This window comes from Rhea americana, unplaced genomic scaffold, assembly GCF_003343005.1.
Source record: "Rhea americana isolate MKP2758 unplaced genomic scaffold, rheAme1 scaffold_23, whole genome shotgun sequence".
Classification (NCBI taxonomy): domain Eukaryota; kingdom Metazoa; phylum Chordata; class Aves; order Rheiformes; family Rheidae; genus Rhea; species Rhea americana.
The window spans coordinates 5,409,652-5,427,886 of NW_028186346.1; the positions used below are offsets into that span (position 1 = coordinate 5,409,652).

The following is an 18,235-nucleotide window of genomic DNA, read 5'->3' on the forward strand; positions in this document are numbered from 1 at the left end:
AGCTTATCAGGAAGCTAATATAGTTCAATTTTATTTACTTACTTCTGAAAGATCCCCGTTTTTAACATGAATCCTTGCCATGCTGTCTAACCATGTCTTCCTTAGTTCAGGTGTACTAGCATAAGACTTTGCTAAACTATACTGGAGGTCCACAAGCATTTCTGGATCATTCTCATGCTCCTTCATCTGAGCTGTAGCCATCAGTACGGTACGAATACGTTTCGTTAAATCCTTAACATCTGAAGGGAATGTAGTATGCTAAAACAAGGAAAAGTTAAGTAACTATTTTCTTTTTCTACTCTTTGCAAAATAAAAAGTTGAAACAATTTCAAAAGACACTAAGAAACAGTTTTCAAGCAGTCTTTCCACAATATGAGAAGAAGAATCAAAACAGACCTTGATAATTCTGTCGCTATTGGCACAATTATTGATGATGGAAAGGGATTGCTGAAATCTAGTTCCTCCAATTCCAACAACATCAGCAATTAACTGGCTTACTGAAATAATAACCTTGACAGAAACAAACATGTTGTTAGTATACATTTCATGAAATAACTTAGAAATGTAAGCAATTACAAAGGTTTTGTTCTTTTCAATTGAAAGACTATTTCTTTAAGTGAAATTGTATTTGACAGATTTTTTTTCCCAAAAATTACTTGTATAACAACATAGCCAATTTTATGAGAAACCAGTTTGTGTGAATTATTACTGGTATCCTCCGGTCTAAAAAACAACTGCTTAGATGAACTAGTCAGAGCTGTAAAAGTAACACACACAACTTTCCTATGTATTTTTGTTTTGTTGGAGGTGCTTTAAGTGCTTGCTATTCCTCCTCCGATATAACAAGGTATGCTATTTCAAAAGTARTATCTACAAAACAGAAAACCTGCTGCTCACAAATACAAAGTTGTATTTCCTAGGAAACACAGAGTCATTGAACTGTTTCCAWTTTCACATAGTGAACATACTTCTTTCTGTTCTTAACCTTGAATAGTACTGCCCTTGCTTGAATCCAAAATCATCTTTCTTATGGCTCTATTTGACAGGACTTTGCGCAGTTGTATGCAACTGCACATCTACAAGCATAGGCAACCCAACATTTGAAAACATGAAAGAAAAGAAAATAAAGTATACTAACTTGCAGATGCGTCCTAACAAAAGACTTCTTCCCTGTGTAATCAAAATTATTTCTCATTAAGAAGTAAAGCAACTGTGAAGCTTCAGTACGAATTGAGCTCAGTTTGGAGTTACAATACTTAAGAATTTCATAGCATAATGCAGAACACATATCAGCTCTACCTTCATAAAATGTAGAAGGAAACTGAAGAAAAAGCAGAAGAGAAAAGTTATCCATTAAAGCTAACTTCAGTTCTTGATAAAATAAATGTGTCAAGAAAAATACAAATATATTAATATTTCCAAACAATGATTTTAAAAAAATCAATTATAGTAGTTCACAACACAAAATAATTTTTATAGCAATTCAAAGAATGATTACTCATGTTGTTTTGGGAACCTCACAGTCCTTATTCATCAAATTCAGTTTGGGGTTTTAGTTTTTAAATGTTTATGGACTATATTGTTAATTAAAAAAATAGACAAATAACTGAAGATTAACTATTATAAAACTTCTTACCTTAAAAATAAGTGCCCTTAAAGCTACGAAGACATTTTTCAATGCTGCTTCTGACTGGTTCTTTTGAAGGAAGCAGAGGTATACATCAAATACTTTTTTCATCAGTGGATTATGCCCATGATCAGCCAGTAGTTGATTCTTTAAATTGACAGTGAGAATTTATAAGTTTTGCTCTGCAGTATGTTTATAATACTCTAAAAGTATATACACAGATCATCCAAAATGCTTTTGCTTCAAACAAGCAGGAAATTTAAAATAATCTACATAATATCACAATGTTAAATAATGCAAGCAAATTTTAACTTTAATTAGATCTAATATTTTATTAACTTTGCTCTATACGGAAAGTGTTGGATTCTATGTAGACTTATAAAACAATGATAACAGTTTTTTAACAGCTGTTAATTAAATCAGTAACTACTAGCAGTTCCTTGAGAGGCATGCTTGAATTATTAACACACATTGGTTATACCAGCTTTAGCAGCTCAGGTAGTGGAATTTTCTCACAGTAGTACCTCTTACAATGCTCTAAACCTCCCTCCCTACCAAAACTCAATCCCACCCGCTCATCACCTTCCTTTACTGTCCTAAAATTGAAACCRAAAAGGCTGTTAAGGATGAAAATATTTGCTGCTTCTCAGAGTTTTATCTATATCAAGAACCTAAGGTACTATCTCAGGTAAATTTTAAGGAAATATTAGCTCAAAGAATCTTTTAAAAATTGTTAAATTAGGTACTTTGGGCCTAAAATAGACCTGGACTCTTGTAGCACACTTCATGTTCTCTCAAACATGGAAAAGATGTCTAACCACAGATGTCTCCTTTTCTACCTATGAGGATGCAGGCAACAGAGTTTCAGCATAGTCCTCAGCATTTCAGGTACCCTCAATATTAAAAATGTTAAAAAGGAGGTCCTACATTAAAAGCTGCACTGAATACTGGCCTGCCATGTAATATGCTGATTACGTCCAAAGGAAGCAGATAGGTCTTACATGTGTTTTAGTGCAATTGAATATATGCTCCTGATCATCTGTCTGTCTCGGCTGGATCTTGCACACTATTCTGGTATACTACCTCCTTTCTGAACATGCTACAGTTAGATAACCTTGATGGACTGTCATTCCAAGTGTGATAGGCAGCTGTTACTTAAAAGAGTAGTGTTCACTGTTCCTACTTTTTAAAATTTGCTAAGTACCTTCATTTTTGATTCCATTACGAAGCCTACGGAGAGAACTGGCCCTAAGCACTATCTAATTAAGCTACTAATAAAAGGAAGAAAAAAATAAGTTATCTTTAATGTAGTTACAAAAAAGTTAAGAATTAAATTCTGATCTTCAAACAAGGACCTGGATTCAAAGAGGTCCACTGATATCATTATGGGAAACACAAGCTAAACCTATCATTCCTGCTTTTAATAGTTTCACCAACAATACTTAAGAATGCTGAAAAAACAAACAGGAAAGGTATGCAAATGATCTACTGGACACTGATACAACTAAAAAGGTGGCTCGCACAGAGGAAAAACTAAAGTTACAGAAAAGCAACACACAGAGAGATTACTGCTGTCTTACTTAAAGAGTACCTGCCCAATGCCAATATAAAAACCTGATAGCATCGAAACATAACTTATAGCCCTGTCATATTATAATACATCTATCACACCAAAGGGCCTTTAAAAGATAGTTATACCACTAATATCAAGTAGACACTGAGGTTTCTGGATATGTTTTTAGAAAAAGCAAGGATGAGTAAAGCGTTTCCAACAGATTACTGTTGATCAAWAAGCAGTCTCTTTCATATTATATTCAGCTTTACTGTTAACTTTTCAGGCATGTAAATTTTGAACCTGCACTATTTAAAACAAGTGGATTTACTATTGATTTAAGTGTAATACTTGCATGACTCAGATGTAGAACCTTTTTTTAGGCAATAATCTTACATTTTTCCATGAAAGAGGTACGTCTGTGTGCAATATTTAACTAAAGACAAAGCATTTTGCTTTGACAGGTTATCAGCTACTAAATGACACAACCATGAAATATTTGTGTTAAAAGTGAAATCAAATACTAGAAATGCTAAAAATGCAATGCGTTACTACTATACAATATAAACTATAAATTTAAAAATGTTTTTTTTGAAGTAATTTTTCTGAAAGATAATTACAGGACATGTCAGCATTAAGYCAAGGACAAACCTTAAAAGCCATTGTGAATAATGATAAAGTATCCAGAATTGTAAGGCAAACTTCAGTGGCAATATTTGCTTCAAGTAAAGACTGGTGAAGAACATCTGCATCTGAGTGGCCATAGCCTATAGAAATTTCAAACAAAGTGTAAGTGCTTGWTATACTCACTTGAACAGTTCTTATTTGCAAAAGGCTTGCTGTGCTAGGGAAAGTTTAACAAAAAGGGAAAAGTTTGACAAAAGTTTATATTAAATATAAAATAATATTTCATATGATTTTAAACACTTTTCAAATATGTGTGCATATACAATTATTCTAGCAAATTTACTTAAGATTATAAATTATAGCAAGTACAAAAAAAATGTTAACAACAGAAGCACTAAACAGCAATTAAAATCTAAAGTGCCCGCTATTTAAAATATGTGTATATATCTATATAGCTACCCTAAAAGGATAGGATGGAGTTACAGATGAAAATATGGACTGGTAATTTAGAGATGTTATAATGATCTCAAAATTAATCATTATAAAAATAAAACACACTAAGAATTGAAAGACTACGATAATATACTTATGAGAATGCAGCTGAAGACCCAAATAATTAATTCTGGTATGTAGCAATATTGTGAGGTAGCTCCAGATTTGATCAAAATATTTGATTGCTTTTAGTTCCATATTGTACTTAATCAATCTAAAAAACCCGTATCATAACCAATGCTGAAGTGTGATACATTGGTTATGTTCGCTAACACTGAACTTTCAGAATCAGATTGTCAAATGTGTCCTGGTTGCTTTACACAAATTTGGTCCAGATCACAGTGACACATGAGACTTAGAGTCAACTTAGCATTGCTAAAGCACTGAAAAGCATAGCATAAACTTTTGAGGCTAAGAAAAGAAGAAAGGACATTCTTTTTATATTGACACCTGGCTATTTTCTGCACAGTCTCTGCTTCCCAATCTGAGCTACACATGCATGCTTGCTCAGATTTTTTTTTCCTCTTTGATCCAAACTAAGCAGACCTAGTGCAATATGTAGCTTAAAAAGAAGAGTCATTTTTGGAATCTGTCTCTGTTTTTAAGAACTAAAATATGAAGCCCMAAATCAAAGCAAATAAAGAAGTTATAATGTAGCGAAAAAAACCTGCCTTATAGCTCTCCCAAACAGTGGAAAGGAGCCAGAATAACCACTAGTTTCTGTGGACTGACAGATGCTTTTTGTTAGGAAGAAGACACTTCTTTCTTATCATCATTTACATTCTATCTGCCTCCACCTCTCCCTCCTCCCTCATTCTTGTTTTTTTACRGCTGCAATCCAGTTACTTTCTTCATTTTTGTAAGGACAGAAAGGAACAGGCTGCATTTGGAAACAAGTTTTAGCACAGCAGCCATTTGCCAATATTTTTCAAACACTTTTTCTCTAAGTAAAAGTGTTCTCTTCCTTAAACATATTTGAAGAACAACCCTTTTTCAAAGYAGTCACCTTTAGGTGACCAGAAATTCTTATGTTAGCCTGTGGTTTTGGCACTATTGATAATATCAAGACACGTTTACCATTTTGAAAAAATGAATCGAGGTTAGGGGGAAAATTCTTTAAAAAATAATTTGCTTGTTCTTCCAGAAAATAAAAAAGGACTTTCAGATCTGAAGRACTGTGTCAGGATTACTATAAATCACAAATAAAAGCTGTAGCCATTGGAGAAGATTCCAAACAGTTACAACTGTATTCTTTCCATAGATAATTAAAACCAACCAATCAAACCAGCCACTCTGTCTACTTTGCATTATTATTAGAGATAGACAGAACATTTGGGCAGGATGTAAACTAAAAGGGAAACTCAACTGGGCTCAGTTAAAAGACTGATTTAGCAGTGATTTTTCATATATATGCTAAAAATTGAAGTTGTTTCAAGCTGCTATAGTTTTAGAAAAGACAACTTTACATGAAGAATACAGTAATAACACACTCAGTATCTACTTCTCATACGTAATTTACAGGTAATTACGGAACTACAATTACCACATCTAATATTTGCATCTGCCTGGATATGCATGTGTTTTGGAATGAATCTATACATTCACACTAACGCAGAATAACCGGATTTAAAAATACCTAAAAATTGTGAAAATGTGATCATCTCTAATGACTGTGAGGTAGACAATGCTTGTATACCACTATTGCAGGCCAGGGTATGTCTCTCATATTTCAGTGTGTTTGTGCGTTGCTGTGTGTTCAGCTGAGCTTCCTCCCCTTCTCCATCCCCAACGATATACATACAAATCTACTTTCCTGCTTGCTCATATTGATATGCTTCAAAAATTTGAAACATTTTACAGGGGCCTAATTTCTCTCACACTGTACTGGAGATATTAAGGTTATAATTTACATTTATAGACAATTGTCTTGCCAAAGGATCATGATTTTAAGAAGTAGTAGAGCAACTACCTCCATCAGGTACATCCTTACTGTATGTATCCTATACAGGATATCCAAAAGATTTATTAGGGTTCTTAACACTATCTTAGATGCATGATACAGACTGACTGCCATGCAAAACTGAATGTTAGGCAAGAAAAAGAATCAAATATATAAAACCTAATTTCACATTTCACATGGCTTTTATAGCAACAAATTTTCACATTATAAAACCACAGCTAATACAAGGAGTAATATTCTTATACTCATTCAACAACTCATCCAGCATTAAAAAGCTATTATCACTTTATTCAAAGTTATCTGAGATACCTTCCTTGACAATCTCTTTTAGTCTAGATGGAAAACAGCTGACAGTATCTTTTCAACATAGACACGAGTTTATTAAAATCCTTTAGCTCACAGTTTCGAAATTCAGTGAACCTTGCTAAGCTATGGAAATATGAAATCTCTTTGCATACAGAGACCAGAAAGAGCCATTTTATTTTTCTGAGAATTTTTTTAAAATCAATCTTTACCTACTACAAGTATTGCACAATACTAGAAATATAGTCATATAGTGTAAAAGGTCTTTCTTTTCTGTATTAAAAATATGTAGAAATTAGTATGATACAGCAATAGCAATGCCGCTTACATGACTGCTATACAGTTTTCTCATATTGTGAATTCAAAAATTTACATTTTTTAATTAAAGAAGGTGAGAGAATGAGCTTWTAACATAGAAAAATGTTTTTCTTTTTTCTACTAGTTACATTGTAAGTCTTATGCTACTAGGGCATCTGTTGTTTTACATTGCAGACAATGAGTTAAAACGCTTTAAGTACCTGTAATAGACAGTAAAGTATGCTTTGGGAAACAAAAGAATGAGTATAGGGAACATACAGTTAACTCACATAATTACTTTACTACACACAATTCTTTTCAGTCAGTGCTGTATTTTACTGGACTAGTCAATCATTTTCATTGTGTTTTGAAACTGAAACTTTAAAAATGATGCTTCAAAATAATTTATACACAGCATAACTTGCAATTTAAGAGGAGCATATATAATAAGATAGGACAAGCAGATTTAGTTTTTAATACAGAGTCTTACACAAGCTGACTTCAACCTGATTAAATCTTACCATTGTCTACAGAAATTCCAAGAACACTTGATATCTTTCTCACACTGAAAACAGAAAAATCACGTCATTATTGGATGTTTTTTCACTTCCAGACAAACTAGATCACGGGCATCACACTCTTCATAGATATTCTAGGAACATAATTCTAGGAGATGTCAAAACATGGAGATATGGTCAAAGTGCATATTTTAATTGCTAGATAAAGTGGGAAAAAAAAGAAATCTAGTTAAGCCAATGCACAAAAATACATACATCCTGTAACCATGCACAGCACAAAGTTCAAGTGCATGTAATTTTTTAAAAAAATGACTAAAATATAATTACAAAATATGCTGTAGTTAACCATGCTCCATGTTATGGCATCAGCCAGTGCTGACTGTTCTGTTGCAAAGCAGGGAACAGATCGTGGGACTGATTCCAGCTACTTGTTTGACCTAGAACAATAAAACTCATTGAAATGCACTGGTGTGGCTGTGTCCTGTCTCTGGTGTTGTGGTACTAGTCGAGGATGATGAATGTTACGTTGTCATGAAACTTACTGTGGTTAAAAGTGAGAGAGTTATCCAGGCTGCTCAGCTGCTGTAATCTGGCATGCATCATTCCTGTTCTGTTACGGGAAACAGGCAATGTCTGAGATTTTCGATCATGAACTATGGATCCCAACCCCTCCTGGTTCCTGCAAGATGGGTGAAATGGGATAGAAGCAAAAGTTAGACATGTCAAACTGCAGCAGGACAGGAATGTTAGTTAAGCAATTACAGCACAAGAAGTTTTACAGAAAGAATTGTAATGCAACCTATTTACTGTTTTACTTACAAAACAAAAATAGGTAGCTTAAAAAAAAAAGCATCACAGCAAACTCTTTCTTAAAAAACCTCAAGGCATGAAAGCAAAAGCACACAAGCAGTTGCTCTTGAAATCAATTTACTTCAGAGCTTTTGAGAACATGAATATTCTGAAAATATTCAGAATCCAAAACCAAAATCCTTTATTTTGACTGTACAAAGTTTAGAAAAAAGTTAGGACACACAAGGCTAAAATTAGAAAGATTACATGCAACAGGAGAGCATGAATTAACTGAGGTATTATCATGTACATCTTACCCAAGCAGGAAGGGAGAAGAGCCATATACTTTGTTAAACTTGCAGCAATCAAGTGAAGAAAACAGAAAAGTGATCTGTGTTAGCAATCAGTACAGGCTAACTTCCTACTGTGTACCACCACCAGAGCTGATGAAAAATAAAAACCAGTGCTTGAATTACACAATTCCCTGTTCCCTTTTACTCTGTTACTTGTGCATTTTAAAAGTGAGTGCATTGATTGTGTCATACTTTGGTGTAATGACAATGTGAAAGACTAGAAAACTACTTTTACTGGGAGAGTAACACCTCTGCAGCACACAAGAYGATTTCTTTAGCTTAATTACTTGAGCATAACATGCAACACAGATTAAGTGATCAGTCAACAAAAAGGAAGTGCGTTTTTTTCTGAAAACTAGTCAAATTAGYCTAATGCATTTCTAAAAACCCTAAAAATTGCAGAATCCTGTAAATCCAGAGTTTGAAGTTCATTGAAGCAGAAGAGTTACAGTCAAAACCTTTAAAAAATTGGATTCATTTTGGCCATAGACTTTCAGGTCTACATTCCTCCTGAAAAATCTCCAGGAAGGTAGTCCAAAGCTTTTTGTTTGTAAAAAGATATTTACATGCTATTAAATCTAAATTAAAATTCTAACATCTTAGTCAAAATTCGTTACCATCCAAAGTCAGCAACAACTTTTTTACTGAGTTCAAAAGGGCTAGTATTTAAAACTCACAAGTTTAATTACAACATCATCACCATGTTAAGCACAATATGARGCATAAACAGTTTACTATCTTTTACTCTATTATAAAACTACTTTGCATAAAAAATATACAAAAATATTCAAATAATTCAGTAAAAGTTTCTGACACCCACAGATTTTCTCCTAGGAGCTTTCAATGGGAGCATACAGGCATCTTCAGTCTTTGGGGTAAAAAATAGCAGCTTTGGAATGTTCGCTATTCATCTTTCAGTAAAATAGTTATATATAAAATTTCTAAAACATTTCAACCGTCATTGTTAAATCACAAGTGAATATAGAGTATATTTAAATTACAGGATTAATTCTTCCCAAAAGACTTCATTTTAATGAACAAAAGCTGCTGTAAAATCCATCTGTTAAATGCTGCACTTATAAAGCTTTATAATAAATTACTTTAAAACACACTTGCTCCCATCATTCTTAAATAGATATCAAATTTTCAGTTAGGACACAGATTTGATAATGCAGTAAGCAGTTGTGTACTTCAAATTGTTTATTTTACAGTTATTTTTCTATTGTCACACAATATACTTGTCAAAGAGATTCAAGGCATATTGTACACACTACTATCCTTAGTGGACAAGACTGCTAAATTTAAATTCCACACAGTACCTGGCTATATATCGTTTTCCCATGTACTGGAACTGGTGTAAGCACACTCTGTAGAAAACACATAATAAGTCAGAGAAGCAACACTTAAAACAGCTTGTAAAATTTATGTATGCTGGAATCATTCAACTATTATTTTTAATTGACTTTATATACTTATAAAACTTCTTATTTTCTCCGATCCTTAAAATTCCTTTCCACTCCCCAAGCCAAGAAAAGCTAGACATGGCTCCTTCTGAAATCAGTCATTTATGGTTCTTACTTTTGTTCAAATAGGATTAATATCAAAAGACAAACAGGGGTGCCTCCAGATCACACCCATCTCAATACTCTGAATCAAAACAGCTAGTGTGAGCCTAATAATGACAAGTTAGAAGAGCCAAAAAGGGAAAGAACAGAACACCCTAGGAAGCTGTAAACACAGAGCTCAAGTGCTTCATTTTTGAATGGATTTTTTTATTTAATATTTATAGAAGAGTAATGTTTAGCCACAACTATCACAGACAAAATTTCATTATATGAAATGAGGTATAGTTATTTTCCAAAGGAACTGCAATCCAGTACAAGTAACATGCAAAGAACTGAAGCAGAGAGCTAACCAGACATTATACATGTACACACGTTGCAAAACGTGTGTAAGAGCTAAAATAAGAGCAATAAAGCTGGATTCTTTCTCCTTGGCCTAGAAAGATTTTTTTTCAGGACTCTAGATACCAAGACAGTAACAATTGTTTCCCTTTTCTAAAGAGAAAATATTTTCTAAAAAAAACCCTATTTTTAAAGGGAAACTGCTTACACTAGCTTTACAGTAATCAGAAGACAAGGGTACATCCTAAAAGATAGAGTRTTTTTTCATTAAAAATCCATACTTCAATATGTTTTATCCATGTTCAATATGTTGTTATATTTTAAACAATCCTAATACTTCTAGTTTCAGATCCATCCAGAATATTCTCAGTATAACCTAACTTTTCAGGTGCCTCTGCTTTTCTCCAAGACTGTTAAGTATATAAAGCTGCTGACTAACAAATAAATTAGAAGTCACTTTCAAATGAAAAAAATAGTATCGCGGATGGAAGCTGTATTAATTACTTAGTATCACCCTTTTCTCACTGAAAATAATTCTCTAGATAATTCATAAGGCTTAATACAGTTTCTCTTGTTTCTCAGGTAACAATATTCTAAGAATTCTTCATTCATTATAGTGTAAATCCAAACTGAAAGATAGTTTTCAGGCTTTCTCTTTCATATGTCAGTGTGAATGAGGGAGGCAGATGACAAGCAGCCTCTTCAAACCAGCTCCATTTTGTACTCAGACCCWAAGTAGACTAGCTACCTCCAAACTGCAGAATCAGAACAGCATTTGCCTCCCTCAGACTTGTCATTCTGTTTGCATGTTAACCTTATTCTCCTTTCTCATGTCACCTTGTCTTTCTTTAGACTTTAAGCTCTTCAGAAAAAGCTCTTTGGGTGGAAAGTAGCTACCAGAAACACTGCCTCATGGTAGTAATAAGAAACAATATGTATTAATAAAAGTTACAATCAAAATGAACGTTATTGATATTGGTAAAATACTGCTAGAAATGGAAGAGGTAGACTTCTATGAGCCCTGTTCCTGTGCTGGTTCAAGGAACTACACATCATCCACAGCATTAATCTAATGGGAACTTTATTCTGTATTCCTTGTTTCTACAAGGAATACAGAATTCCACAATATTTCTATATTGTAATAGAAACTTTCTCTGGTAGTCAGTAATTGAGATTGCTCATTTGATCACAAATCAATAAGAGGTCTCCAATAGCAAAACACTGTTTTGCCACTAATTAGTCTAGGTTTACGCCTCCACCTTAGAGTCTACTAACTAGGCTCATTTACTTGTTCAGTTCTGTCTCTGGTACGATCACTATTTTGCTAGATGCTCTTTACTAATATATTAAAATACATACCTACAACACATTTCTAAAATAGACTTTGAGTAGCACATTCCATAACAAAATTAATTGCTGATATTATAATTATTGAGTCTGTACTAGGGAAAAAAAATAGCCTGTAGAAAAGCTTCTGCAGTGCCTCACTTAAAGCAGGTAGTGATTCATCACTTTTAACCGATGCATCAGCCAACGCTGGCGTGTAGTTGTTGACAAGAAATACCACGTTCCTTCTGTATCTTTTCCCTTACAGTACAGTAGAAGAAGGGAAAGCCAGAAAGACATGCCCCTTTTCTTTCTGAAGGTATGTAACTCAAACAGCTTTGATATGTAACCACACCAYTTTAGCAGTTCACATTCCAAGCAGATTTGAAAGCAGACAGGTCAACCAAAGAGTTGGTTCCTCTTCTGGGAGTACAGCAACTGTCTGAGTACTCCTCACTGTTTAAGAACATGCCTGAGATCACTTCTATATACTCTAATTCCAGAAGCTATGGCGGAATATATACAGACACGCAACTGTGCACATCAAGTTAAGGACTTCTAAACGAAGACTGATGGTATTTTTTGCAAGTAGGAAAAAATATATACACACACATTTAAATCCACACTAACAATTTTAACAGCAAKGTGAAATGTACAACTTTATGAGAATTTTAACAAGATCTTACTCTGTAATTGTGAAAAAGTCCATGAGTTCAGATTTTGTAGCCTTGTTCCAGTATGTAAACAATGCATCTAGAAAATTGAAAAATATTAAAATCAAACACGACAAAGGCAGCAAACACATAAAAGCATTAAGCAGAAGAAGAAACATCAGTTCTTAGTTTTTAAGATGAGGATTCAGAGAATCTGGAATTACAGATGATTACTACTATTTAGAGATTTCCTTGAAGCTGATTATACAATTGCACATGTAATTTCTCTAAATGAGTTTCTATAATATGCTTTTAATGAATTCGCAATTCCCATACTACTTCATATTTTGGAGAGTAGTAAGTGTGTAGCCAGTGATGGTTTAAGTGGTCTAAAAACTTTGGAATAGAAGACTTCAGAATAGTTTGAAACAATAGTCTTATAATCTGCTTCTTTATAGATTGGTCTCAACATTTTAAAGTTTTTTTTTTTAATTCAAATTTACAAATTTTCTTTTGTTTTAATCACAATGTTTTACCRTGCATAGGTTTTCAGCACTGGGTGGGCTATCGTGGTCAGCCATAGACTAGTCAACCAATCAAAATTACCTGGGACACACACAGACTCCAAAAAATGGCTACATGGTTTTTTTCAAAGCTTGCAGTTACACAGCCAAGACATGGACTGTTTTGCCAGAAACGTTTAAAATTAGCTAACAAATTCAAAATTAGTACTGAGATCTATGACAAAGTTTGTTTGATACTTGTTCTTTTCCACTAGAATTCAGACTTACCCCTCATCCCATCGTAAGGCAAGTTTTATATCAATGTATTAAAACAGTAAATTTTAACCTGAACTTCCTGTAAACTCTTTTTAATAAATACATTACAAAATGTAAACTAGTGAAAAAATATTTTCCTTTTTTATTATTCCTTGTAATTAGTATACACAAAATATCATCTATGTAATTACATGAAAATCTAAAAATGTGCCTAGATATTAAATATTTATAACCTTTCAAATCTTGTTCTTAATTAAGGAGTAAAATAAATTTGAGTTCAAGTAGTACTCCATAAAACAGATTTTTAGGATTTAACAACAAAATATGCTCAGAAAATAATCCTACTCTTGACATATTTTGCACAAATTGAAAAATTCTGTATCTATATCAAAGGCTGTCCCCTTTTTTTCTTTTTAACACTGATCAAGATTAGTGATAATTCTGAGTTGTATAATCCTATAAAAAAATAAAGGATTTGCCATTCATACAGTATTTGTGTGCACTCCCCTGATAATTTCAGTCTTTCAGAATTTTCAATGGATAATCTTGCAAATATTCCTGGAAAATGGAGAAGCACAAACACCACCACTCCCGAAATGGAAAGACACAGCGATCAAGTAGTTTTGTTCACAGTCATTCAGGACGTTCTGCAGAACAGAGAAATGGACTAGCCATATCCTCTCCTACTGAACGCTGAAGTATTTATTCTTCACTTCCATTCTCCAGTCCAGACTGTACAATCACGCAGAAACGTGTGCTTGCTTACCAAGTCCTTCAGTTTGCCTCATGCGTTGAAGGAACRATGAAAATTTAGTGGCTAAAAAAATTTCAGCCAGGATTTAATTTGATCAACCACATAGATCTGTAAAACTTGGCGCAACATGGCACCTAAATCTGAAATATTTTGCTAGTTTTTAAGAAGTGTTAAGTCACATGCAAAAATCAAACACGTCTCTTCAAATTTACAGAAGTTAGGTGGAATTACCTACCATCTGACATACTTCTTAAAATATGAAGAAAACACATGAGCAGACTCTTGATTTCTGCTTGATCAAGCTTGTCATAGCGAACTACAGAACTTCCTAAAGTGCCGGTCTGTTGATTCTGAAAGGAAAACAGACAAGGATTTGGCTGAGAAGCTCTTGAACTGATAACAAACTAAAATATTTTAAATTATCTTACTAATTCCTGCAACAGAAACAGGATCTCAGAATGGAGACAAAATGTTTCATAGAGAGAAAGACAGGTCAACACCTTATACACACAAACACGAGACTAAGCCTCTTCACCTTCGTCCACTTTTATTTCTTCTTTGGACGATTTTTTTTTTGTCCAAAATAGAGGGAAAGAGGTAAGGTTACCTAACAGTGACTATCGGTCAAGATAATTATGAATAGGTAAGCACAYTGGAGAAGTGGACATGCCCTTTTTGCTTATTTGAACACTGTAAAAATAGACACTACTGTTAGGCAATACGTATATACTCTTTCACAGAATCTGCTCCTGAACAGATGTTAAACCTAACGGTAGATAGGCCTTTCCATCTAAAGACATAAGAACTCCAAGGAAAACATAAATGTATGGGAATAGTACGCTTTCTGGAAGACCAATCATGAGCAAGAAACTTGCCTCAAAAACCTTTCTTCAGCTTCAAGACTTTTTTTTTTTAAACTTCCCACAGACGTGGGGACTGTATAATCAGCAATACTCAATACTGAAGGAAGTCTGCCCAAAAAACAAAATCAAAAAAAATCCGTGACTGATCTTTTAAAGCGTACGTCTAAAGAGCTACCCAAAGCAGAAAACAGAACTGTGAGAATATAAAAACTGAGATGTAGGCTGTGACTTATCTTTAAAAGAGTCATTTCCACATGAGCAAGTGTTAAAAAAAACTCAGTTAAAACTTCTACAGACATACTGTATGTTACATTGCTTAAAGGATATTTTATGTCCTTTTTTAGTGCCTTAACCCTCACTTTGAATAGAAGGTCACTTATCTGAATGGAAGGTAGGCAAGTCACTTAATAAGTCTTCTCTAAAGTTATCAGTCTGATAAAATTGATCTATGTAATTCTTTGGTTTGTACAAGAAAGCCGGATCACCTTGGCCTCCTGATCTTTTTAAGGATACATTAATCATACTGAAACATACCCTCTGTATCAAAATTGGGAAAAAAAAGATTATATATACATATATATGTACATATCTCAGAAGTAAGTGTAATTTAAGAGGAAACTCACACCTATATGACCCTGATTACTGTATATTGTATAAATACCTCACAATCTTTGAAATATCTCTAGTCAGTGAGGAAGTGCTACTGTACAACTTCATGAATATTGAAATAAAGTAGGCAAGTAATGAGTGGTAGAGCAAAAATTTAATTTGAGTTTCCTAGATTTTTAGGATACTATCCAGAACTGGACAATATTCCTTCTGAAGCAGTTGAAAACGTACACGACCAAAACTAGGACTACAAAAATTATCTCAAAAAATCTATAAAGTGTGCACATACAAAAACAGAAAGTGTTAGGCTTGCAGCAAGTTCTGATTTCACCAGTATACTTCTATGTGCTACTCTGAATAAAAATCAAAACAAAAACACGACTTTTTATATTAATGGTATCAAGCAGTAAGCAAAAATTTGAAGATACGTACATGAAACAATTGATATACACCAGAAAGAAAGTTTGGAAAGCAACAAATAATAAGCCAGGATTAAGTATTATTCTGGGAAAATATTAACAGCATGCAAAACACAAATCCTATATTACCTAAATTGCCAGACCAGAGTAGAATTTTCAAGGGATATTGCTTCCTTTGAAAACCCTTTCACTTAATAAAAACACTACACATTAGTAATTAACAACATGAAAACTAAATAATAGATGACAGTATTGCCATTTAGCAACAGTATATACACAAGGTATTTATTTATTTGCTTGGTCAATTCCAAAGAATATTTTTTAGTCCTATTTATATTAAAAACACTAAGACTCAGATCCTGCTAATATTTAACCTGATTGGATTTTTATGGTTAAATTTAATCGTGTACATAAACTATTACAGGATTAGCATTTAATGGCATCTTACATGGTTGCTTTGTACGTATTTGCCTTAAGATTCAACTGTTGCAAAGAACTGGCAAAACTACAGATCACGCACTTCACTCAGCAGCTTAACTCTACCAAGCACAGAAAACAAATACTTCTTGTAACTGAAGAGAGAGAGCAGCATGCAAAATTTTCTCTGGCAAAGTTGGAACTGTCAGAAGTGAAAAATCCATAGTAACACGGTTTTTCTTTGCAGGGTGAGAATTTTCTTCTTCTTCTCCATTAGGGCGCATAGCATGAGCAGAGTGCCTTCGGAGAAGCTTCTCTCTCTGCCACAGGAAGGCATGTCAGAGTCAAGGGGAAAAAGTTAACATGTTGTGACACGCACAACAAGATCTAAGAAAATGAAATGTGATCAGTATCAATACAAGCTCTAGAAAGACATGACTGAATACTTCATAGCTACCGCAGGCAGAACTCCTAATTTGTAACAGGTTTAAAGTAAAAAGATTTAGAAAAGTCAAACTAATGTAAGAAAAGTCACCCGGAGAAAGGGCAGTAATTGGTTTTAAAAAATATTTAAAAAGCTACATATCTTGTGTGTAGAAGAGGATGAAGCAAAAGTCCCCACAAAATCAAAGAAGTTGTCACCACTAGATTTCAGTTCTCTTAATGTACTTCATTTAGTGATTTGATTCAGTAAGGAAATACCAGCTACTTGCTTATGTCTCTAATTTGAAAAATCTGTTCCTTTTTTTCTGCATAACAGCTTAATAAATGCAATGCAAAAAGAACTGATAAAATAACTATTTTTAAACAGAAAAACTTAGATAAAATACTGCTCTACAGCTACTCTAAAAAGTCCAACCCCGCGGGAGATTACAAAAGTTAGAAATGGGACGAGCTTTTAATGAATACAGGTCGTTTTTGGTTTTGCTTTACCTTATCAAGGGAATTGCTCTTGTCACTTTGCCTTTCTGGGAGACTGTTTCCCGAGTCTGTACTTATAAGAGAGCCTCTCGAGTCAGCATTCCTCACACAGCTGATGTTTGGAGTTGATGTAGTATATGGGGAAGCTACATAAAACAAAAGACCATCAAACCATGACACATGTACTGAAAACAGTTACTACCTAGTTTAGTCAGACTTTTAAAACCACCATATATATACAYACACACACACACACACACAAARATATATATATACACACACTTTTTAAGAAGGCAAACAAGTAATTACATTTACATACATGTAATGAAGATAAATTATTGCATGGTTTCAAAAATGTATATATACATATGCATATACACACAAACTTCTGTACAAATACATAGATATACATGAAAAACAAATATGTACAGATACACACACACTCACATGAAAAAATGTGTATTTTTTAGAAAACTCCCCTTCTCCATTTTTCATCTGATACKGTTTTTTTGTTCACTAGTAAGTGATATCACTAGTTGTGGTAGATAACAAAACACCCAGAAAAATACACTGAGAAGAAAGACGGGAGGATGTTCATGTTTGTGCAAAGAGTAATCCACCTAGAGGTGGTCTCTAACATCACTTACAAAACCATGGATTATGATGCTCTTGCCAGAAATGACTAGAGCTGGTCATTTCCTATTTCTTTGTAGCAAGACAAAAAACTCAGCTTTGATGGAGGTGGGGAGCAAAGCAGCTAGCTCCAGGAAATAGTTCCCTTCCTCTTTTTTGTTCTGCTTTTGTTTTTTTGTGTTTTGGTTTGAAAGAGAAAGACAAACAAATCCACAAACACCTCACAAGAAAGATTTTATCTGCGGATTGCAAATTTTGGCCTGCACCAAATAGCTGATTGCATTAGGACTCTGTTACCTAAAGTAAAAGTACAAATCTAGGGATTGTCTAAAATATAGTCACTGTGGATAATGAAGATATTCTCAGGGTAGAGGGGGAAAAGCCTCATAAACCCAGATTCAAACTCCACTAACTTGTAACATTCATGAACACATTCAAA

At 33.7% G+C, this 18,235-nt stretch overlaps 1 protein-coding gene across 8 annotated transcripts in view; it reads right to left on the reverse strand.

Moving 5' to 3' along the window:
- DOCK9 (dedicator of cytokinesis 9) overlaps positions 1 to 18,235 on the reverse strand; it is a 143,587-nt gene that overhangs the window by 28,061 nt on the left and 97,291 nt on the right. For 6 of the 8 annotated variants that reach the window (XM_085305985.1, XM_085305983.1, XM_085305984.1 and 3 more), the window contains 10 exons: positions 17,176 to 17,309; positions 14,170 to 14,284; positions 12,435 to 12,501; positions 9,838 to 9,885; positions 7,919 to 8,055; positions 3,831 to 3,946; positions 1,637 to 1,774; positions 1,139 to 1,321; positions 397 to 510; positions 43 to 258 (listed from right to left, as the gene is read on the reverse strand). In XM_085305985.1, the coding sequence (XP_085162111.1) occupies positions 43 to 258; positions 397 to 510; positions 1,139 to 1,321; positions 1,637 to 1,774; positions 3,831 to 3,946; positions 7,919 to 8,055; positions 9,838 to 9,885; positions 12,435 to 12,501; positions 14,170 to 14,284; positions 17,176 to 17,309 (1,268 nt within the window). Of the gene's footprint in view, positions 1 to 42; positions 259 to 396; positions 511 to 1,138; positions 1,322 to 1,636; positions 1,775 to 3,830; positions 3,947 to 7,379; positions 7,424 to 7,918; positions 8,056 to 9,837; positions 9,886 to 12,434; positions 12,502 to 14,169; positions 14,285 to 17,175; positions 17,310 to 18,235 lie in introns of all 8 variants that reach the window. The other 2 variants (XM_085305987.1, XM_085305986.1) reach the window with 2 other exon arrangements.